This window comes from Nicotiana tomentosiformis, chromosome 8, assembly GCF_000390325.3.
Source record: "Nicotiana tomentosiformis chromosome 8, ASM39032v3, whole genome shotgun sequence".
NCBI lineage: Eukaryota > Viridiplantae > Streptophyta > Magnoliopsida > Solanales > Solanaceae > Nicotiana > Nicotiana tomentosiformis.
The window spans coordinates 117,074,887-117,099,909 of NC_090819.1; the positions used below are offsets into that span (position 1 = coordinate 117,074,887).

Genomic DNA, 25,023 nt, shown 5'->3' on the forward strand with positions numbered 1-25,023 from the left:
TTATAGTATCTTTCGATCCGCTATTTTTGGGCGGCCAATTGGACGAGAGCGGTTTCTCATTTTTTCATCCAGTAATTCGAGGCTAGCATTCATAGTCTCGTGGTTTGACTCTTCTGTTGTATATCGAAATCTTGCACTGGGTTCCCCGATTTCGACTGGAATCAAGGCTTCAGAGCCATATACTAAGGAGAACGGGGTTGCCCCCATACTGGATTTGGATGTTCTTCAATATGCCCAAAAGATTTCGGGTAGAATTTCTCTTCATTTTCCCTTAGCATCGTTCAACCTTTTCTTTAGGTTTTAAATGATAGTCGTGTTTGTTGATTCGGCATGTCCGTTCCCACTAGGGTGATACGGTGTTGATAATATCCTTTTTATTTTATGATGTTCGAGGAATTTCGTCACTTTGCTGCCAATAAATTATTTTCCATTGTCAAACACTATTTCGGCGGGTGTCCCAAATCGACATACAATATGATCCCAGATAAAGTCTATAGCCTCTAGTTCTCTTACTTTCTCGAACGCCTGTGCTTCAACTGTAACACCCCGAAAAATTTCGAAGTACTTAAGTGTAAAACCCCGTAAAAGTTTGCAAAAGAAAGTAATGTTTCGTGGTGTCGATTTGGTTTTACGTAGTGAAAAAGAAAGTTTGCTCGGACTTTTTGGGTTGAACAATGCACCAAAAAGTAAAGAAAAATATTTGGCAGAAAAGTGTATTTCTGCGGTCCATTATGCGACCACAGAACCACTCTGCGGATCACATAATGGCCGCAGAATGAGGCAGTTAATTGGGTCAGTTGGAAGCAACTATGCGGTCGACTATGCGACCGCATAAATGTTATGCGGTGCATTATGCGACCGCATAATAATTATGCGGACCGCATAGTGACCGCATACACAAACAATTCTTTTGGCTATTTTGTAACCAATTATGCGACCGATATGCGGTCCGCATAACCATTATGCGGTCGCATATGCGACCGCAGAACCTATTCCGGAGCTTCATTTTTGGGTTTTTATAACCCGACCCTACTTCATTAAATACACGTTTTGGGCTATTTTTCATACATAATCTGATATTTTAGTGTGAGAGAGAGTGCCCTAGAGTGAGAAGGTATTCTTCAATAAATTTTCTTCAATTCTTGCTCAAGTTTTGGAAGATTAAGAAGGGAAGCTCACTAGGTCTTCATCCTAAAGGTAAGATTCTGCACCCTAAACCCTAATTTCGAAATCATCTGAAAATGGGTAATTAGCAAGATAATTTTTGGGCATGAGAGTTGATTATTTTATATGCATGTGATATCAAGGGGTGTAGGAAGATTGTTGAACTAAGCATGGAAAAGATTGGGTTGTGGGATGATGGAATCCTCCATAAAAAGACCTTAAAACCTTGTGCACACCTAGTGTTTGATAAAATACTCAAATAAGCTAGAACCATGAACATCTTCCTAATTTTGATTCAATTTGTTATATTTCTAAAATAGATTGAAGTTTCTAAGAATTCCGAAATATTTTAGAGTTTAAGGAAGCTCAAATGAGGTATGTTGGCTAAACTCTTCTCTTAGAATTGAATCCCACGATATTCATGTAAATTATGTAAGTCCCGAGTGATTCATTATGAAATTGGCTATTCCGAGTAAGATTGAGTTGAAAGATATATGTTCAACAAGCATCCCAAATGCTTTATTCATGTTATGTTACCAATTGAGGATGTGTTAAAATATGGGCTGTGCATTAATAATGTTTCGACTTTAAGTCACGTATAAATGAAGGCTATTATGCCAAATTTTGTGAAATATCTCTATGTACCTTAGACTCTAAATTGCTCACATGTGTACTACACACCTTGATTTAAATTGTACTTGTTGTTGATGATGATAATGATGTTTGAAATTGATAATGTGAGCATGAAATACTGAATATGGACAACGTGCCAAGAATGATCTTATAATTATGGCCACTAGTGCCAATGAAATGAAAAGATGTGAAAGTATTATGAAATGCGATGATTGATATAAAAAGATTGATGTCTCAAATAAGACAGCCTAGTCGATCGGGTCATGATCGGGCTCTGTACTAAATTTACGGTGGTATTGGTATTGATAGTAATTATGGTTGATATCTCTAATGAGATGGCCTAGCCGATCGGGTCGTGATCAGACTCCGTACTAAATTTACGGTGGTATTGGTATTGATAGTAATTATGGTTGATGTCTCTAATGAGATGGCCTAGCCGATCCGGTCGTGATCGGACTCCGTACTAAATTTATGATGGTATCGATATTGATAGTAATTGTGGTTGATTCTCTAATGAGATAGCCTAGCCAATCACGTCATGATCGGATTCCGTGCTAAAAGTGCGGTGGCATTGGTATCGTGGACATGGTATTGTGAACAATGGTATATTGATACTAAAAATCTCCCAATGTAAGATATGGAAATTAATTTGAACACTGTCTTGATCCTGAATTGAGGTTTGATGTTGATTAAGGCTTTCATTGATATTATGATAATCTTGTTGTATTATTTGTCATTCTATTGAGAGGGTATTTAGTTATATATACTAGTACTATTCAACGGTACTAACGCCCCTTTTGCAGGGGGCGTTGCATCTTTAAATGGATACAGGTGGTTCCACAGCAGGAGATATTGATCAGTGATAGTAGTGCACCTTCTCCCAAGCTGACTTAGTGAGCCCCACTTCATTCCTGGGTCATGAATCTTTTGTACTTTATGTATTCTATTTGAGGTATAGCCGGGGCCTTGTTGCCGGCATTATCATTATACTCTTCTTTATTTATAGAGGCTTCGTAGACATAGTGTGGGTTGTGTATTAGTGCTGGGAAAGTCAAAATATATATATCATGTTGTGGGTGTATTACTTGTTCAATTGGGACTTTAAAAATGATGAAACTGTTGGAAATGAATTGGTATTGTAGACGTGAATACTTTTTGTCTAATTAAGGAACATATGCATTATCTCCATTCGTGGATGAGTTTGGGTAGAATAAAATCTAACATACTTGCTCGGTCGGGTTCACTCGGTTGAGCGCCGGTCGCGCTTCTCGGTTTTGGGGCGTGACATCAACCCATTTAGAGAAATAGTCAGTCATAAATAAAATGAACTTAACTTTACCTGGGGCCGATGGCAGAGGCCCGATGATATCCATTCCCCACTTCATGAATGGCCATGGGGATAGGACTAAGTGAAGTTGCTCTCTGGGCTGATGGATCATCGGTGCAAACCTTTGACATTTATCACATTTTCGAACAAACTCCTTTGCATCTTTGTCCATATCGATCCAATAATATCCTGCTCTGATTATTTTTCGGACTACTAAATCGGCACCGGAATGATTTCCACAAGTGCCCTTGTGAATCTCACGTATGATGTAGTCAGTGTCTCCTGGTCCTAAGCATACTGCCAATGGTCCATCGAATGTCTTCGGTATAACGTTTCATCTGCAGTCAATGTGAATCGAGCAGCTTTGATTCGTAGGGCCCTCGAATGTTTAGAGTCCGATTAGAGATTTTCATTCTCCAAGTATTCAATATACTTATTCCTCCAATCCCAGGTTAATCTTGTAGAATTCCTTATCAACTTCGGGTATGAGAGTTGGCGTAAAATCGGCCACGAAGTCCGCTAAAATTTGAGACTTGATGGCCTTCCGGGGTTGATATTCGATATCGAACGAAGTAGGTAAGTGGTTAATACGCATATGGGGTGACATTGAAAGTACGGTTTTAATTTTCTAGAGGCGCTTATCAGTACAAGTGCCAATTTCTCTAAGTATGGATATCTAGTTTCTGCTTCCCCTAAGGTTCGACTTACATAATAAACGAGAAATTACATACCTTGCTCTTCTCCAACTAGGACACCACTTACCGCTATTTCCGATACCGCCAAGTACAAGCAAAATTTCTCATCTGCCTTCGGAGTGTGAGTCAGTAGTGGTCTCGATAGGTATCGCTTCAATTCCTGTAATTCCTGTTGGCATTTCGGTGTCCAGGCGAAATCGTTCTTTTTTTCTAGTAGAGAGAAAAAATGGTAGCTTCGATCTAACGACTTCGAAATGAATCGGCCTAAGGCAGCTATCCTTCCGGTTATCCTCTGCACGACTTTTACACTGTCTACGATGGTGATGTCTTCGATGGCCTTGATTTTATCGGGGTTGATCTGAATTCCTCGATTTGATATCATGAAGCCAAGGAACTTTCCCGAACCGACCTCGAAAGCACATTTCTCGAGGTTGAGCTTCATGTTGTATTTTCTTAAAATTTCAAACGTTTCCTGCAAATGAGCTAAATGGTCCTCTGCGCGTAGGGACTTAACTAGTACATCATCAATATAAACTTCTATCGATTTACCTATTTGCTCCTCAAACATTTTATTTACTAGGCATTGGTAAGTAGCTCCTGTATTTTTTAGCCCGAAGGGCATTACATTATAACAATATGTTCCATACTTGGTGATAAATGAAGTTTTTTCTTAGTCCTCCGGGTTCATTTGGATTTTATTATACCCGGAATAGGCATCGAGAAAAGTAAGGATCTCGTGGCCAGACGTGGCATCGATCATGTGCTCGATGTTAGGCAGCGGAAAAGAATCTTTGGGGCACGTCTTGTTTAGATCCTTATGATTTACATTCATTCTAAGTTTGTTCCCTTTTTTAGGGACTACAACTACATTGGATAACCATTCGAGATATTCCACTTCCCGAATGGACCATATTTTGAGAAGTTTAGTTACCTCGTTCTTTATGAATGCGTGCTTTACCTCGGACTGGGGTCTTCTCTTTCGCTTCACCGGTTTGAACTTAGGGTCCAGACTTAGCCGATGCATCGTTATATCTGGTGGGATCCTTGTTATGTCTAAATGGGACCAAATAAAATAATATATATTATCAATAAGAAATTGAATAAGCTTTTTCCTGAGTTCGGGGGTTAATCCCGTTCCCAGGTATACCTTTCGCTCAGCCAGGTACTCGATCAATATAACCTGCTCCAGCTCTTCGATCGTTGATTTGGTGGCGTCAGAATCTTTGGGAACAATAAAAGTTCGAGGGGTCAAAAAATCCTCATCTTCTTCTTCTACCTCCTACTTCCTCGATTCGGTCGAAGCTGGTGGCTGTGATTGCTATTTGACTTTCTGTTAACCTTCGATGTTCGACATTTCCGAGGTTGATGGTTTTGATATCGGTGTTACATCATCGACCTCAAACATTTCCTTTGTAGCATGTTGCTCCCCGTATACTATTTTTACACCATCCAACGTTGGGAATTTCATCATCTGGTGGAGAGTCGAAGGGACTGCCCTCATATTGTGGGTCCAAGGCCTTCTGAGCAGGGCATTGTACCTCATGTCACCCTCAATTACGTGGAACTTGGTAGCTTGAATGGTTCTAGCCACGTTCACTAGTAAAGTAATCTCCTATTTATTTGTTTCTCTGGCCATATTGAAGCCGTTTTAGACCCGAGCTGCGGGCACGATTTGATTTTGTATGCCGAGCTGCTCCATGACCCTTGATCAGATGATATTCGTCAAGCTTCCTGGATCCACTAAAATACGCTTAACTTGAACTTTATTTAATAAGATAGAAATTACCAGAGCATCGTTGTGGGGCTGAGAAATGCCTTTTGCTTCTTCGTTGATGAACGATAAAGTGCCTTCGGGCACATAATCTCGGGTCATTTTTCCCTGGTGATTGATACCTTTGTGCGTTTGAATATGGGTCCCTGTGGAATGTTGACCCCACCGACGATCATATGAATGACATGTTGGGGTTCCTCCTGTTCATTTTTCCTGTTGGTGTCCCTTTCTCTGAAATGATTCTTGGCTCGATCACTGAGGAACCCTCAAAGGTGTCCCTCATTGAATAGATGGACTACCTCTTCCCTTAATTGCCTACAATCTTCGGTCTTGTGACCATACGTGCCATGATACTTGCACATCAAATTCGGGTTTCTTTGGGAAGGATCTGTTTGTATGGGTCTGGGCCACCTAGTATCTTTGATCCTTCCGATTGCCGACACAATGTCCGATGCATCGATACTGAAGTTATATTCCGATAACCGAGGTGCTTCTATGGGATCAGCATACTTGTCAAAACCACTTTTGCTCATAAGTTCTAGAGAATTTTGTACTCGGTCACTTCTTCGATTGTTCCGGGCGGAATTGCGTTCTGAACCATTATTCCTTCGATCTGCGGTATATGGATGATATCGGTCTCTGTTCGACCTTAAATTCCTGGCGACGTCCCTCTGGTTTTTAACTATCGACCTGTTTGGATGTACTGAACCGGAAGGGGCTCCTAATTGATCGTTCTCAACCCTGATCTTCAATTGATATCATTTGTGCTCATCTGCCCAAGTTATAGCTGGTTATTCGATCAAATTTTGTTTCAGCTGACATGATGCTACCGAACTCCGCTCGTTCAATCCTTGGTTGAAAGCTTGAACGGCCCAATCATCTGTGATTGGTGGCAATTCCATGCGTTCCATTTGAAATCGGGACACGAATTCTCTCGACATTTCATTATCCCTTTGTCTTACCTTGAAAAGGTCTGATTTCCTCGTTGCGACCTTTATTGCTCCTGCGTGTGCCTTTACGAAAGAGTCTGCTAACATGGTGAATGAGTCGATGGAGTTTGGTGGTAGGTTATGATACCAAATCATCGCTCCCTTCGAAAGGGTCTCTCCGAATATTTTCAATAGCACAGATTCGATTTCATCGTCTTCTAAATCGTTACCCTTGATGGCACATGTGTAAGAGGTGACGTATTCATTGGGGTCGGTCGTTCCATTATATTTAGGAATCTCGGGCATGCAGAATTTTCTAGGGATCGGTTTTGGAGCTTCACTTGGTGGAAAAGGCTTTTGTACGAATTTTTTGGAATCCAACCCTTTCAACACTAGTTGTGCCCCCGTGATCCGATCAACCCTGGAGTTATATGTTTCCATTTTTTTATCGTTTGCCTTGATCCTCCTTTCTCCTGACTCTATTCGTTTGATCAGTTCTTCGAACATCTTAGTAATTTCGAGATTAGTCCCCGATTCTTGCTCATTTGACCTTACTACAGCTGGCTCCATTCTGTGGGTAACTTATCGGGGTGGACTGGGCTCCGGCCTGCTCGGTATCTGGGTTTGACTCTGTAACTGAGCTATCGCTACCTGTTGAGCTTGCAATATTTCGAAAATCATATGCAAGTTGATTCTGTTTTTCTCAACGTTATGGGTATCTCGAGTTGCAGATCAAGTACCACCATGAATGTTATTTTCAGGTTTAGAATGTTGGTTTGTCTCAATGGCCATATGCGAATTAACGTCTAATGGTACTTCGACTTGAGCTCCAACGGTGTCGACAATCGGCATTCCGGCCCTGGGCGTCAAGTTGTTGTTCTCACCTTGAAGGCCAGCTTCATTATCGATAGGTAAGGCCATTTAATTTGAGAGCTCGTCGATGCTAATCCGAAATCAAAGGCACTTCCGAAAACAAGCGTAAAATGGTGTGTCTTGGCAGATTCGTATCAAATAATCACTATTATCCTTAGCCCCACAGTGGGCGCCAAACTGTTTACCCGAAAAAATGGATAGAGTTGAATTTGTACGTAGTTCTAAGGGTATGTGGTATAACTTGACACAAATCGTAAGAGTAAATAGAAATATCGAATATTTACTGTAAAGAATGAAAACTAAGCAAAGTTGAAAAGAAGATGATTTATGGATTGAGCAAAATGAATCAATCTGTGGTCCTAAAAAGGGATGATTTTTCAATATGGGAGTGTATGATATTTGAGTTACAATGTATGCCAAACTTCCTCCTTTACAGAAATATATTCATCTTTTTTTATAGTGGGGGGGGATCTTACTTTAGATATAATTAAAAATATATAGTGGGAAATCCATGATAAATCATATTTTTCCTAATTTCCGCCGAGATTCTCTCCCTTAGTGTGGCTGTAACGGCTCTTGTCTATGAGTTCGATCTTGATCGGACTTGGTATTGGTCGGTATTGGTCGGTTTCCAGTTTTAGAGCTCGATGCGGGTTTGAGCTCGATGCCGACTCGGGGTCCGGTATTAACTTGGGCTCGGTATTGGTTGGCCTCTGGCTCTTAAGCTCGATTTCGTCGCTTCTCAGTATAGTTCGATTTGGACTCGAGCTTGGTATTTAATCTGATTCCGAAACTCGAAGCTTGTTCGTGCCTTCTTCAAATCTCACCTCGATATAATGAAGATGCTCTTCGGTCCATCTTCACCAATCGTACGAAGGTTGAAAACGGTTTTGACCGTGTACAAAAATTTTTGCAGAAAAAAAAAAAAGGAAATCATTTTACTGCTTATGGTGGAGGGCTAATAATATACAATGACAGTAGACCAATAGGATATACATTAGTAGGGCTTAGACCAAAAATAAGACATTTCTTGCGATTTGGCTACTTAAAAGAGCTTGTTGAATAATTCTTACTATCCATTGTGGCTGTAAACATCATTGTCTGAAACTTCGGCGGAACATATTCTAGATTTCAACATCCTCTGCAAAGCCCTCATAATATAAAGCATCTGATCAGCTTCACTCGAAAAATTAGAAGACCGCCTATTTATATTTAGCTATTACTAAAATAAATCCAACAAAGAAAAAATAGGTCTAGTAAATATGGTTTTACTTCTTTCAATATGGTTTCGGTGGAATGAAAAAGAAAGGAAAAAATGTCAAAAAAAAGGAGATAAAAGAAAAATAGATTTGATGGCCACATCATCTCTTCTAAAGTGACATCAATTGATGAGTCTTTAACCTACAGAATCTAATTCTTCTACTTTTTTTAATCCAACGGCACTGTTACATTAAATGGTTGATTCCTACACCTAAAATGACAATTTAGAGTTGAAAGTGGTTGAAAGTTTTAACTAAAATATTTGTAATTAATTAATTGGTTAAAATTTAATAACAAACAAAAAAACTCCTAAACCTAAAAGGAGCTCAAAATGCTCCAAAGTTTCCTAACAGTAAATTAACGTGATTGATTGTGTTACTATTTTCATTTTACAAATTTGTTAGATTACCAACTTCTAATAAGGAAAATTTTAATAACTCAAATTTTAGTTAATTTTAAAGTCTTAAATATTAAAAGAACAATTAAATAACTATTTTATCTAATGTGAATTCTATTTTTAAAGGGTAAAAAAGACGAACGATATTTCGTTAAGGGTTTTCATTCTTTTAATATAGTATAGATATAGATAGATTAGTGACAACATTAATTGTCTCTAAAGTTATATATATTTCGTAGTTGAACAAATGTAATTTCGTCACTAAAAACTACATATTATATACAAAAAGATATTTCGTCCCTAAATATAGAAATTAGTGACAATTTTACTTTAATAAAATTGGCTTACAATTTTGTAGCTAAGACAATCAATTCATCACTACAAACATCGCTTTTACTGACAAAATAAAACTGTCACTATAAATTATCATGATTCACGACAATTACAATTGTCATAAAATACAAAAATAATTTGTAGTCAATAAGGCAATTATGAGAAATAGAAATATATAAGAACTTTTCATTGCTAAAAAGTCAAACAACATAAAGTATTCTAATATACATTATAATATATTTTCTTTGTATATATACATGACCAAAAAATAACATAAAATGTCTCTAAACTATTCCTTTGCCTTCAAACTCCTCCAAGTCTGTGGTTGACTTTATTTCTTGTTGTAACGTAAGGGGTCGTATGGTAGGATGTATTAGAAAAAATATTTCAAGTATTAGCTTTGTGCATTACTAATACCTTGTTTGGTACATTTTTTCAACCTATATATAACTAATACTTGCATTAGTTATACATCATACTTGGTATTAGCCTATGTATAAGTAATGCATAGAAAACCATGACATTAGTAATACCAAGGCTATTAATGCAATGTATTAGTATGGTTAAAGATAAAATTGTCCTTAAAGTCCCTTAAAGCTAGAGAATATGGAGGGCATTTTTGTAAACAACTATTTTTCTTAAAAATTATGCAATGCATTATAATTTTTAATACACCACACCAAGCAGTTTATAAGAAATAATATCTGCATAACTAATGCTTGCATTACTAATTCATGCATTACTACAATGTATTCTGCACTATTCTTATACACCCTACCAAACGACCCCTAAGTATGCAACCGAAGGTCAAGATAATCTTTGTTCCCAATTAAACAACTTCTTGTCCTTTAAATTTAATACTCCCATATCCCCTCCTTTGTCATTTTACTATTTCACTTTACCCTTTTTTTTTTCTTTTTTTTTTTCTTTTTTTTTGTTCTCTTCTCTCTGCAAATTACAACTTCTTATTCATAACAAGGAAAATTCTAGGTCTATTTAAATATCTTAGAGTTAATAAATATTTGTTAACTTAAATTTTTTGAAGTAAAATTTGTTAAATTAAATAGATAAATTCTTAAAATAGAGATAGATAATTTTTTTAACCTTCTTAAAAATATTTTCTACTTTGTTAAAATAGAGTGTCAACTTTAAAATGACTTCATTTTGAGATTGTATTAAGAAAAAAAGATAAAACACCCTACTTGTCATACCCGACACTACTTATACTATTAGGCACGTTCATTTTTTATCGAACCCATGTATGTAAAATTCTGAATCCGCAGTTGTTGATTATGAGTAAGAACTCTTTTAAAACAGTTAATCTATCATAGACAAATTATCAGCAACATGTCTTTATTCTAAGGCGAAAAAGTTTTTCCATCACATGTAATTTGAAAAAGTTTTGTTCAAGTTTGCGTCATACCAATGATACATCAGTCTTTTTTCTTTTTCTCTTTTTTTGAGTTGAAAAGAAGATTAGATTATAATTTCATTATCTAATTGATACGAAAGTTTTGTTTTTCAGGAGTCATTACAATTACATTCAAATCTTCTAGGGCAAATTGTCAAATGATGCCCAACGAACTAGAGGCAGATTAAGTAGGGAGGGACTGCAAAAAAATAAAAAGATAAAAGTTGGAAATTAGGATGATAGCATATTGGTAAGTGGTTATTCCTTACCAGTAATTTTGGTATGGGACTTTTTCGTATATATACAAGATTTTAAATTTATTTACCCGATTTTGTCTAAGTTTTTATATTTACAGAAAGCAACAAAAGTTTTTTACAAAATATATACAAATCCGGTCAAAATCTACAATTTATCTACAACATAAGTACATATTTTTTGTACAGAATCCGATCAAAAACTACAATTTACATATAATTTATATACAACTTATATACAATTACGTAAGTTATAGATATTTTGTATACCGTTTCTACATTCGACATATAAAATATATACAATTTGTTCATGTCTTCTTTTTCGAGTTTCAATCTGAAATTTCAACCAAAACCACCTCGAATCTTCACCAAATTGTCTCAAATTTGAGATATTAACTCCAACGGATCATTTGCAACAACACCCAATCCAAAAAATAATTTCATAAAATTTTATTTTTGAATTCAAAGCTTTGAAGCTTTTTAATGGCTGTCAATGGAGTTTTTAATGGATTAACATAGTATCCAATTCAATCTACTCATTTCTAATTAATACTATTTTGTTTGTTGGTTCCAAAAAGCTAAAAGAATGATAACTAAAATGATTCTCTTCATCATAGCTAATTTGTTTCTTATTTACTTCCTCGTTTTCGTAGGATCTGAAGCAAGAACTTTGCTAGGTACTAATCTTTTCTCTTTTTTTCACTTAACATCAGTATCATTTCTTCAGTTAATCCACATAAAGATATTAATATAAGAATACTGATAGAGAATGTGTGTGTGTGTGTGTGTGTGAGAGAGAGAGAGAGAGAGAGAGAGAGAGAGAGAGAGAGAAGAGGGAATTCTCTATTCAATTCCTAATATAATAAGATACTCATTAATACTAATTTGTATTATAATTGATAAATTGTATATCAACTTGTAATTAAGTTAAAGCCTAAACAGTGAGGGTAAACAAATTTCTAATGTAGTACATATAGGTAAAATTACCTTTTGGTATTAGTCTAGTTTTGTCTTGTTCTTAGAATTCAACTACCATCTGATGTTGCTTATGCTTGCTGTTAATAATGATTATGTTTGATTTGAGCCGACGGTATATCGAAAACAATCTTTTTATCTACACAAAGTAGGGGTAATGTCTGCATACACACTACTGAGCCAAGGATCTATCGAAGACAATCTCTCTATCCGCACAAATAAGGGTAATGTCTACATATACACTACCATCCTCATTCCCCACTTGGGTAATGTTGTTGTTTGTTGTTGTTGTTTTATTGTCCGTCAATACTGGAGCTTACTTTACTGGAGCCAATCCCAACCCCACTTTGATGAGTTTTTCTAGTTTAGAAATAATTGCGAGAATTTATCTGTAACGTGCAGTGGCAACAAAAATTTGACAATTTCTTGACTGTTTGTGCCAGAGTTGCGCAAGAACCATTCCGGGCTCCCTTTCCTCCCTATGGTATGCTCCCCCGGCGCAGGCCTACCACGCTTCGCGCCTGCGGCGTTTTCGCCAGACGGTCTTTGCCAGTAGAGCCATCATCCTCGCTGGCTGTATGGGCGGGTTGTCCCTCACTGCTGCGTTCTTTTAAGCTATGGATTAAAGGAATAAATGTAGTTGAATGGAACAGCATGCGTATCGTTCCAATTTATCAGGTATCCAAAAAAAGACAACCTAAAACGTATGAATTACAATCATCTTGCATGAGGATTGATAAAAAGTGCACGATAACTAGACCGAATGGTGACTTCACTATCAATTGGCATACTTGGCAATGATAAAATCACTTTGCAGAGGCAGGCTAGCATCCTCCCCACCCAATGTGACACTCTTAGTATTATCATCAGCCTCAAATTTCCTATACTCTAAATACTCCAGTACTCGAACAGCATTTCGTGCATCTAATACTAAGAGAAAAAAGAATAATCTGAATTACATTTCCTAATAATTATGTAGCAACTTCATCAACTTCAGAATGGAACACAAAACTAGGAAAAGTAGTTGTAATATCCCTGCATAACAAAAACATAAATCTCATCAGAAGACAGCATCAGCCAATGTATTCCTGATATATTAGTTGAGAAACTATGCTACCTTAGATAGGGAAGTGTCATTATCTTTAGCAATGAAGGATTTCGGCCAACGAAAATCTGCCATTCAGATTTGTCAATCTTTCCGTCCTCATTTGTGTCTGCCTCAACAAAAGTCTACATATAGAGGTAACAATCTATGGTTATTCAAAATTCCATGAGATCGATAAACAGTTCTGTGAATAAAAACTGCCCTAATTTTAATCTTGAAGTCACCTATCTCTCAGTGACACAAAATGCATTGGTCTCTTAACCTCGGGACCTCGGCTATGTTTAGAACGGTGGAACTGTGGAAGTTTATTTAGTCATTTAGTAAATTACCTTATCGAGTATACTCTCTATAGTCTCATCAGCCAACTTCATCTCAGACTCGCATAAAAGTGCAATCAACATTTGTTTAACCTGCCAAAAATTGCAGATAATTAAGAAACCTGCACACATATCACAATGGAAACAAAATTTTAATTATAACATTGAGTAATCTTGGCATAACCCTTCATCAACTGAGAAATAGTCTTGCAAAAAAGCTTCTTTTACCCTTTTTGATAAGTGCCTCTTGTGTGAAAGCTATTATAACTTGAAATAAGGCAGAAAGCAACTGAGAAATAGACTAACAGCGAAGAGAAAATATTGAATGGTCTCCTATGCCAAGAAACAAAAATTCATGTTGCCCTATGCAGAGGGACACTACACAATTATCTAAAAGCAAACATGTCTTCAAACTAAAATGCTCCTCTCACCTTTCCTGACCCAAAAGGAGATTAATAAATAATAGGAGAGCATATTGCAACAGTAAACAGTTAGAAAAAGCCAATAGAATGAGAGAGGAAAAAAAAAGAGAAGAAGAAGAACTACGCAACTTTCTAGAAGTGAACATGTCTTCAAACTAAAATGCTCTTCACGTTTCTGACCCAAGAGGGGTATAATAAATAAGAGAGCATATTGCAAGAGTAAACAGTTAGAAAAAGCAATGCTGAAAAACAGGAAGAACTGCTAAAAACATCACACTAGATGATTACTGAGTTTTGTTTTCTTTCTGAGTTTCTGAGATTATGTGAGTTAAGAAGAGGACTAGGATTGGAAAGAAAACTTGCCTAGGAGGTGTGCCATTACCTAGAAGAGTTGGATAGTCTTAGAGATTCTTCTTTTGTACTGAGAGCAGCAATCAGTGTGTTGTAACTTCTTACTTGGTGATTAATGAAATGTTTAATTACCAAAAAAGAAAACATCACAGTAGGTAACATCATTACTTCGCTTGTTTAATCCAGAATGAACAAGACACCACACCGAAGGCATACATATAGTGGTACAGACGGCATTAGTTTGACCGATCATCGCCTTTGTTTCAATTAACGCCCCACATTCGTTGAGGGAGTAGATTGTAGTCTTTTTGTTTTTGAATATGTAGTCTCATTAAATGGTCTTTTTTTTTTGGGATATGCACTCTCTTTATATGGTCTTTAGCTAATTGTTTTTATTGAGTTAGATCCAAGGCCCATCTTTCTTAATATGGTACTAGAGCAACCAAACTTCTTGAGTTGAGGGAGTAGATTGTAGTCTTTTTGTTTTTGAATATGTAGTCTCGTTAAATGGTTTTTTTTTTTTGGGTTATGCACTCTCTCTTTATATGGTCTTTAGCTAATTGTTTTTATTGAGTTAGATCCAAGGCCCATCTTTCTTAATATGGTACTAGAGCAACCAAACTTCTTGAGTTTAAGTCTCATTGTCACCCATTATCAAAAAAAAGTTCCAATTGCTTGCATATAAACAAGAATCTAGCCCCCACGTGGCACGTGAGAGGGCATATTGAAGACATAACTAAGCAGATAAAAATATACTCTCTTTAATTACTAAAGATTTTAGATGAGGGTGATCACATGGCTAACATTTGAACAAAAGAAGATCAGAGTAACAACATAGTAGAACTTGAACATGATGATAGCATAGCCAGACTCATCCATGATGTTACCCGTAATGGGATCCCATGTTAGTTTATCCATGCTCCATATGCTCAAAATTGTGCTAGCAGGGGGCCTTACAATTCAACATTATTTGAGGGTATGAGTTGTTGTATCTTTATATGGTCTTGGGGCAGCCTCACTTGAGCTAACTTTTGGGTTGAGTTAGGCTGAGAGTCTATTTCTTCCTAAACAGTTTCATACTCATTTTTTGGTAGAAAAAGAACAAGTGAGCTGCAGTCAACCCTTTGTGCATGGTCATAAAGTATCTCAAAGTGATTATCCACTGTTAAAAAAGCAAAAGGTAATGAAGAATTTTCGGCCTTTTAACTATCATCCGTGGAAAATTAGGGGAGCGCTGATCATTCTTCCCAGACAGTAAGATGAAAGGCATCCTAATCGTGTCAATGGAAAGCACTACATTCAGTCACACGACGAAATTAGGCAACATAACAGACAACTCCAACTCTTCAGCAAGTTAAACAATAACGAGATGCTTATAGATGTTTTTCCACATAGGAGAAAGAGAAAATATGTAAAAAAAAGTATACCTCTTGCCTCTCAATGAACCCTGTGCCATCTAGATCATAAAGCTTAAACGAAACTGCAAGACAGGGAAAAGTTAGGTTTCAATGAGACTATTTTTAAGCTAATAATGCAGTAAATCGAACAAGTCAAAGAACTATATGGTTACGTCATCTTCTCTATAACTTACAATTCATCTTCTCTTCTTGTGGGGCATTGGGGTGGAAGACATGAAGCCCCCTTACAAAATCACCAAAATCAATGAGCCCTTTTTGCTTCACATCAAAGAGATCAAAAATCTACGAGCAGAGAGTTCCAAAGGGAAATTAATATCCCAGAATTCAATAAAATTTAGTAGCTGTTCATGCAAAAATATACATTAGCTCAACACGTTTTCAACTCAGCACATCCCATAATCACCAGAATTTGGGATACCACTGTAGGTATTCTTATATACAGAATACATGTTTGCTTGAGAAACTGTAATATAGAATACTTAAAGTCCCATAAAGAGCTAATTAACCAGTACTATATGAAACAGAACTGAAGCAAATAATCAATCAAATATCGTACCCGATTTGCGAAAAGGTTTTCTTTCTTTCTGTTCTTGAATAAAGCCAACTGAAATTCTTCCTGCACATCCAACATGATTTTCCATAAGAAAAATTGAATTTTGATAATAACAATTAAAAGTAATTATAAAAAACAATTTCGGTAACAACGCAGTTTCAAGAGCCATTATTGGAGAACACCATTGTAGACATATTGAAGGTCTTCAATTGTGATTCCTTTGATGAACCCTAATTTTTCAGCAATGGTGATTTTTTAATGGGAGAAGAAGCCTAGATTTCATTTTGGTGGAGGTAATCTCTGCAATGGAAAAGGTAAAGGGAAAGAATGGGAAAAAATGAAAAAGTGTTGGGAAAGGATTTCTTTTTTAGGGGGTGGGGTAAGGAGATTGTACGGGGAAATGAGAACTTTTTTTGGTCAACTAAAAAACAAATAAAAATAGGCTTATGACTCTTACGTGACATCTTAATTGAGGGGCCATGTGCAACCGTTAGAAATGGGAGTAAATTTGTTTACTTCTTTAACGATAAGGATAAATTTAGACGGAAAGTATAACGGAGGATAAATGTAAACTATAGTACAGGGGTAAATGTGGACCTTTTCCCTTTGCAATAAGCTAAAAGATCAGCAAACAAAACTAGAATATGATGCTTCAACCATGTTTCTGAGGAGATGGTCAAGGGTTGATTCAGGGGCACGAAAAACTTGGAGGTTCCAGGTTCTAATCGCACCTACAATACTGGGTGCGAACATGTGCTTGTGGGACAGACAGGATATCTAGTCAATTAGTCGAGGCGTGCACAAACTAGCTCAAACACTACCAATATAAATAAATGACGCTTCAACCACTACTACCATGCATTTTGAGCAAATATTTTTTAACTTCCAAGGAGGATCCTTTCTTTTTAAAATAACAATGGTGTAATCCATTCGATACCTGCAACCTCTCACCACTGCAGGTACAACTTCCTAGGACCTTTAAGTGTATATTCTGATAGACCACACGAAACTCAATAACTAGGAAAAGAAAATTGTGTTTTATTCGATAAAAAAAAAAGAGAAGAAAATAAATAAGTAATTACATAACAATGCGGTCACTAATTATACAATTAAATTGCCTCCAAAGAAAATAGATTACATGATATTATGTAACAGTAATGCTGAATTTGCTGCAAGACATGAACAAAGCCCGAGTATGATGCTGCAACTATCTACTGCACTACGGTTTTAGCAACCACAACTTTTCAAGAACCTTACGTATGGGATGTGATAGACCACACAAAACTAAATATCTAGGAAGTAAATAACTTTAACCTTATCCTAGAGAACAATGACAATAAAAGAAAACAAGATTCCCCTTAGGGCATTGTCAAGAGAACTTTCTCAAAACTTTTCTTTCTAGAAATGCATGTTTTGGAATACCCCGTAAATAACAAATGCCTTTTCAAATTCTTGTCACCAAGCCTAAATATTCTCCAAAACCTACCCCTTTAAGCGATCAACCACAAATGAAAAAAAGGGAAAAAGAAAAAGAGAAACAAAACAGTGCCTAGCTGATGATCAGAGACACAGAGAACATATGCCTAGTTAACATATGCCTAGTTCTGCAAGTAATAACTCGTAAAACTCATCTGAGAGGATGCACCAGGAATCACAACCCTTACACTAAAAGCCAACAAGACAAGATTTACCAGTTCAGCAGAATTACCTTGCTTATTAGCCCATCGTCAATTACCGAACTACTAATACTCTTGAACAGCTCAAACAATGCTTCTACTTCACTAACACTAACTGCAAAAGCAGAAAAACAAGAGAAAGGCAGAACAAATAAGTAAAGTAATCAGATACTCGAACGGAATCCCAATTGGAGAGCTTGGGGAAAATATAAGCACCACAACCTTTTTCTTAAATAAGTGTAAGTACCAAAACTATTTTTGAGTCACATATGTGATAACCAAATAAAACCAGACACGAAGCTGAAACTACAGCTGTCTAATGTTTTAGCTCTCCGACTTTAAGCAGTTAAAACCAAAAAAATAAAAATAAAAAACAATCAAACGGATGGTAAGTGCAAAACCAACGAACCTAAGGATAAAGCCAGCACCGAAAGATAATAGGCCAACTACCTTTTGATTTTATTCCTCAGTACAACGCAGGAAATCTTTTAGACAGATCACGAGAAGTCCATGTTTCATTATTTATTTTTTAAACATGAAATCTCATTCAAAATTTTAAACTTTCTAAATAGGTTTTCGAGGGAGAAAAGGCGTACGATAAAGTTCCGAGGGAGGTTTTGTGGAGATGTTTGGAGGCTAGAGGTGTACCTGTTGCCTACATTAGGTTGATTAAGGACATGTATGATGGAGTAAATACCCGAGTGAGGACGGTGGGTGGGGACTCTGGTCATTTTCCGATAATGATGGGGTTGCATCAGGGGTCGGCACTCGGCCCTTTTTTGCTTGCTCTGGTGATGGACACACTGACGCGACACATCCAAGGAGAGGTGCCGTGGTGCATGCTATTAGCAGATGATATTGTACTGATTGACGAGACGTGAGACAGTGTGAACGCGCAATTAGAGGTATAGAGGCAGACCCTGGAATCTAAAGGTTTCAAGTTGAGGAGGACCAAGACAGAATACTTGGAGTGTAAGTTCAGTGGCGAGACTCAAGGAGGGGAAGGGGAGATGAGGCTGGACTCGCAGGTCATTCCTAAGAGAGGGAGTTTTAAGTACCTTAGGTCTATTATTCAGGGGGTAGGGAGAATGATGAAAATGTCACACATCGTATTATGGCGGGATTGATGAAATGGAGACTCGCTTCCGGTGTTTTGTGTGACGAGAAGGTGCCACCGAAACTTAAGGGTAAGTTCTACAGAGTGGTGGTCAGACCAACAATGTTGTATGGGCCGAGTGCTGGCTAGTCAAGATCGCTCATGTACAGAAGATGAAGGTAGCAAACTTTGCACAAAGTTCTATTACTATTAATGGGTGACTCCGCAATTTCTTATGGGCACAGGCATCCCGGATAATTCAGTCTTATGGTTCTTCATTAACTGCATATGGCCTTTTTTTCCTAAGTGCTCATTTTGTCTAGAGACGAGGATGTTGAGATGGATGTGCGGGCACACCAGGTTAGATAGGATCAGATATGATATTATTCGCGACAAGGTGGGTGGTGGCCCCTATTGAGGACAAGATGCGAGAAGCACGGTTTAGATGGTTTGGTCATGTGAGAAGGAGGAGCACAGACGCCCCGGTGAGGAGGTGTGAGAGGTTGACATTGGAGGGCCTACGGAGAGGTAGAGGTAGGCCAAAGAAAAGGTGGGGAGAGGTGATTAGGCAAGACATGGAGCAGCTTCAGCTGACCGAGGACATTACCCTTGATAGGAAAGTATGGAGGTCGAGTATTAAGGTAGTGGAGTAGGTAGTCTAAAGTGTTCATAACAATAGTATTGGCACGCAATCTCGCTTTCTGTTGGTAGTAGGTTCTTCTGATTAACCGTCGTTTTCTTTCATTGTTGATCACCTTACTATCTTATTGTTTTTATTCTGCTTTTATATGGCTTTGTGGTACTGTCCCTTCTTATCTATATTTACATTAATGTGGTGCTTATACTTTCTTGAGCCAAGGGTCTACTGGAAACAGCCTCTCTATCCTCACAAGGTAGGGGTAAGGTCTGCGTACACACTACTATCCCCAAACCCCACATCGTGTGATAATACTGAGTACGTTGTTGCTGTAAATAGGTTTTCTGTTGCCTCCCCTTCTTCATATGTTTCCTCATCATGAATCTCACAAACTCATCTCACCTTGCACATGAATAAACCTCAAGCTATGGTCCCACCTATACAGGAGAAAGCTACAGTAACCTCCTTGCCCAATACAAGAGGCTAACTACTGTAACGACCCGGCCGATCATTTTGAGTATTACAACCCTGTTTCCCCATTTACTTCTCAAATTGGGCTTTACAGTTGTTGTGCGACTTGCCGGGGCAATTTGGTTCGGGTCCGATGAGGTTTTGGAATGAATTGAAACACTTAGTTCCAAAGTTTAAAGCTTAAGTTAAAATACTGACCGGATGTCGACTTATGTGTAAACGACCTCGGAATTTAATTCTGATGATTCCAATAACTCCGTAGGGTGATTTTGGACTTAGGAGCATGTCCGAAAAAAATTATTTGGAGGTCCGTAGTGGAACTAGGGTTGAAATGCCGAGAGTTGAATTTTTGGGAAGGTTGACCGGGGTTTCACTTTTTGATATCGAGGTTGGAATCATATTTTTTGAAATTGGAACAGCTTTGTTATTCCATTTATGACTTGTACGCAAAATTTGAGTTCATTCCGGATTAATTTGCTATGTTTCGGCATCGAACCTAGAATATTCGATGTCGATTCTTCAAGAATATGTGGTATCACATAAAGAAAATGAGCTCCAAATTCAGTTTTGATTGAAGTATTAGATCCGTATTGAAATTACGGAGCCATAGCAAAAAGAATCGTTAAATTCGGACATCTTATGAGAGAGTTATGCCTATTTCCGTGTCGGGACCGATTTTTCCGTCGCCGCGAGCGCCCAGGGTAGCGTGGGGCGCTAGCCCTGGCGCTGGGAATTTTGGGATGCTGGAAACTGCGACACAGGCAGCGCCCCACGCTACCTGTGACGCTCGAAACAGCTGAGGGTCTATAAAACGGGGTTCTTGCCATTTTTACTCATTTTTGAGTTTATGGAGCTCGGTGTAGGCGATTTTTGGGCGATTTTCACGGGAAAACATTGGGGTAAGTGTTCCTTATCCTATATTGATTATATTTCATGATTCCATATTCATTTACATCATGAATCCGTGAATTTATGGAAGAAAAATAAGTTTTTTTATAAAATCTTCCAAAAATGTAAAATCAAGATTTGAAGGTCAATCCGATGTCAGAATTTGATAATTTTTGTATGGTTGGACTCGTATCGGAACGGGTGTTCAGATTTTGTAACTTTTGTCGAGTTCCGATACGTGGGCCCCACGGGCGATTTTTGAACTAAATTTCAAATTTTTATGGAAAATTAGCATTTTCATATGGAATTGATTCCTATACCTCGTGTTGATTGTATCGAATTATTTTGACTAAGATTCGAGGCGTTCGGAGGCCGAATCACGAGGAAAAGGTGTATTGGAATAAAGAATTTGCTTGGATTGAGGTAAGTAACTCTTCTAATCTTGGAGTTGAGGGTATGAACCCTGAATATATGTATTTTGTGAATTGTTGGGAGGTGACGCACATGCTAGGTGACGGGCGTGTGGGCGTGCACTATAGAAATTGTGACATGATTATTTATGTGAAATTTTATAGTTAAATAATCTTGGCATTTTCCGAGCGGTGTTATGTGTTAAAGCAATTGAGCTGAAAAGCATATTAAAAATCATGTTGAGGCTATGTGCCAGTATTATTGGGACCCACAGAGGTCATATTGCTGTGAATTATTGTGTTAAATTGAAATGTCATACTCAGTCATATTCATTTCATTGCATATCATAACTCAGTTTTATGACTCTATTTTGATGCATAAAAATGTTTTGGGCCGAATGCCCTGTTTTACTGAGATGCCCGAGTGGCTTGAGAGGTTTATGACTGAGTGAGGCCGAGGGCTTGATTTATGTTTCATATTCATGGGATCGGGCTGCACGCCGCAACATGTTTGATATCGGTCGAGAGCCTGATTGGTGAGGATGAGTGTGGATCGAGGCTGCCCGCCTGCAGCATACTTTATTATTATCGCACGTGAGTTGTCCGTGCAGGTTATAGCGCTTGGGATGAAGGATCCCCTCCGGAGTCTGTACACACCCCCAATGAGCGCAGGTACCTACTGAGTGCGAGTGCCGAATGCCGAGTGCCGAGTGTTGAGTGACTGGGAGGCATGAGTGATTGTGAGGTATGCCTGAGTGGCAAGAGTGATTGTGAGGTATGCCCGAGTGGCAAGAGTGATTGTGAGGTATGCCCGAGTGGCACGAGTGACTGTGAGGTTTGCCCGAGGGGCTGTATATGAGTGATGTTCTGCCCGAGGGGTTGTTTATGATTTTATTAATAAATTGCATCGCATTAGCATGCACACATGACATACAGGCATAGAGATGTATTTTTCCTCATGCTGTACAACATCACATCATTCATGATTTCTCACACAGTTTTGACAGATGGGCATAGTGATGCATTTGTTTTACACGGGTTATCCGGAAGAAAAATGAAACATCTTATTTATTATTGACAAGATTTTGGGAGAAATTTATTGTTTTCAAACTATTTATATTATTGGAAACTTCGGTAAACAATTTGGGTTTTTTAACTGATGTATTTTAAAGAAAGAACTACTATTTTTGAAATCATTATCTGGCTGAATATTTTATCTCTGAGTTACTTTTGGTATTATTTGCTTTATGTTGTTGTGTACTATTGGTTGTGGACCCGACCTTGGTAGAAGCTCGTCACTATTTTCAACCTACGGCTAGGTTTGTTACTTACTCAGTACATGGGGTCGGTTGTACTGATACTACACTTCTGCACATTGCGTGCAGATGTTGGCTGCTGTTGTTGCTGTGCTCGCTGGTTGCGGGACTTGAAGATGTACCTGCGTTCCTGTTGTAGCTGTCTCTTGTTCAGGGTAGCCTTAGATTTATAAAAGCTCTGTTTATGTATTATTCAAACAGATTATGTATTTATTTCATTTCCGATTTGTATACTCTATTCTTAGAAACTCATGATTTGTACTACCAGTTCTTGGGGAGATGTATCGGTTTTAGATATTTTCTTTTAGTTAATTTCATTGGAATTGGATAATTGAAAGTTGGCTTACCTAGCGGGTTGGGTTAGGTGTCATCACGACTAGTTGGATTTTGGGTCGTGACAACTACAGACGCTCCAAAATAATGCATGAATTACAAGATCATTACTTGACACTTACCTTCACGATTTTCTGTTTGTTCATTACAAGAGCGTAATCACGAGACGAGTTCAAAATGTGTCACACATTATGTACACACTTAAAGAATCAAATTAGTAACTTACAAGCTGTTTGGGACGCAAGGGCTACAGGATCTTCGTGTCCACGTAACTGCTTTTTCACCTTAGAATGAAAGCAGCCCATTTACTGAAGAATGGTCGACTGAAGAGGAAGCACACGGACTAGACAAGTGCCTAGTAACCAGCTTCACTACAATATATCATCAAAACCATCTTAACCTTGCAAATTACACGAACCAATGTACAAAACAATTCGTATATTAGCTCATATAAATCCAATATAACTTATTTCGCCACAACAAAAGATAGAAAAAGAATCAATAGAAATCAATCCCATAATTTCTTCCATAAAAAATCACTGAACTGTAACAAACTTTATGATACTATACAAACTCATAATTTTCTCTCTTCACCAACTTCATTTATATCTTGTAAAGATCCAAGCTTTAACTATAATTTATTTTTTAAGCAATAAAATTAGTAATTAAAAAGTAAATTAGCCCTAATAAAAATCACCCCACCATCACCACCAATAGAGCCACCAGACCACCCCCATTGGAATTTCTGGAATATCATTACTTAATATGAAGAAGAAAAAAATCAAAATTTTAACACGAAATCTTCAAAATTGATCTAAAAATCCAAAAGGGGTCTTTTATTACTTTCTATCGTTTCTTCGCTCAAACAAATGAATATAACCTTAAATTTTGCCAGAAAAGAAAAAAGAATGGAACCCTCAGAAATTCACATACCTAAGAAACCCAAAAAAAGATAAATATAAAAGAAAATAAAAAAGGGGAATTTGGAAACATACCAATAAAAGGGATTGGCAGAGAAAAAGCTAAATCTTGGTAAGAGAAAAGAGGCAAGGCTTTTCAAAGAGGTTTAGTGTAATACAGGATTAAATGTGTGTGTATGTGTATTTATACACACACATCTAGACCTGTAATTATGATCAACGGCTGTGATTAAAGAAGCGCTGTTGAAGAAGAAGAAGAAGCTGAAAGAGAGAGAAGTTGAGTTGGAAACGGCGAAGAGGAGGAGTACAGAAGAGGGACAAGAAAATAAACACAGTGGTGTACGTGATATACACGCGCACCTAAAAGCTCGTGGAATTGAACTGATTTTCACGGGGACAATTTTGTCTGTCGCTTTTATATATGGCAGATATTTAAAAAGAAAACTTACACCTTTTATAAAAGGGAAAAGGTCCAAAAATGACCATGTGGTATTCGAAATGGATCAATTATAATCCTGTTTAAATTTGAATTCAAAATTGATCCTGCCATTATAAAATGGGTCTAATAATACCTTTGTGTTATTCAAAATACATCAATAATGCCCTGTAATTTTTTTAAAAAAAAATACTTTTAAAATCTAAAAAATATATATTCTGTAAAACTAGAAAAAGAAAATAATTTACAAAATATATATTTTTAAGTCTTTTCAGTTTTTTTAAAGTATTTTTTATGTAAAAACTGGAAAAAAAAATTAAAAAACTGGAAATTTTTTTTTTTTTAAAATTAAAAAATTGGAAATTTATTAAAAAAAATCGACATATAACTGTAAATGAATATTTAAAAACCGACTAAACCGACATAATCGTACCGTGCCGAACCGATTTTTAGGTTTTTTTTAATAAAACCGTATGTATTTATATAAATCTATAACTGTACCGATAATTATGGTAGATTTTTTATTTTATAAAAATAAACCGAAAAAATATTGAACCGTCAAATTGAGAAAACAAAGATTTTGCAAAATATTTTTATTTTTTTAAAAGTAATGCATATGTAGTCCACTGCTTTAGGTAAGTTTGTTTTTCCA

The 25,023-nt window shown here is 37.2% G+C and overlaps 1 protein-coding gene across 4 annotated transcripts; it reads right to left on the minus strand.

Annotated features, from left to right (window-relative positions):
• Positions 1-12,662: 12,662 nt before the first annotated feature.
• Positions 12,663-24,240, minus strand: LOC104091275 (calcineurin B-like protein 1). Of its 4 annotated transcripts, none has more exons than XM_070182696.1 (9): positions 24,011-24,240; positions 23,242-23,386; positions 17,897-17,979; positions 16,192-16,251; positions 15,809-15,917; positions 15,645-15,697; positions 13,457-13,537; positions 13,140-13,252; positions 12,663-13,057 (listed from the first exon to the last, which is right to left on the minus strand). In XM_070182696.1, the coding sequence occupies exons 2-9, from the start codon at positions 23,318-23,320 to the stop codon at positions 12,994-12,996; spliced, it is 642 nt and encodes a 213-aa protein (XP_070038797.1). In that variant the 5' UTR covers positions 23,321-23,386; positions 24,011-24,240; the 3' UTR covers positions 12,663-12,993. The 4 variants fall into 4 exon arrangements, with proteins under 4 accessions (XP_070038797.1, XP_070038798.1, XP_070038796.1 ...); XM_070182697.1 differs by having other exon boundaries at positions 23,242-23,409; positions 24,011-24,234; XM_070182695.1 differs by having other exon boundaries at positions 23,242-23,415; positions 24,011-24,234.
• Positions 24,241-25,023: the final 783 nt, after the last annotated feature.

Bases quoted from the DNA above. Each gene is read 5' to 3' on its own strand.
- LOC104091275 (XM_070182696.1), bottom strand. From the start codon at position 23,320: ATGGGCTGCTTTCATTCTAAGGTGAAAAAGCAGTTACGTGGACACGAA. The intron at 16,252-17,896 runs GTAATTCTGCTG...TTGGATGTGCAG, and splicing joins ACGATGGGCTAATAAGCAAG to GAAGAATTTCAGTTGGCTTT. The intron at 15,918-16,191 runs GTACGATATTTG...CTCTGCTCGTAG, and splicing joins AAAACCTTTTCGCAAATCGG to ATTTTTGATCTCTTTGATGT.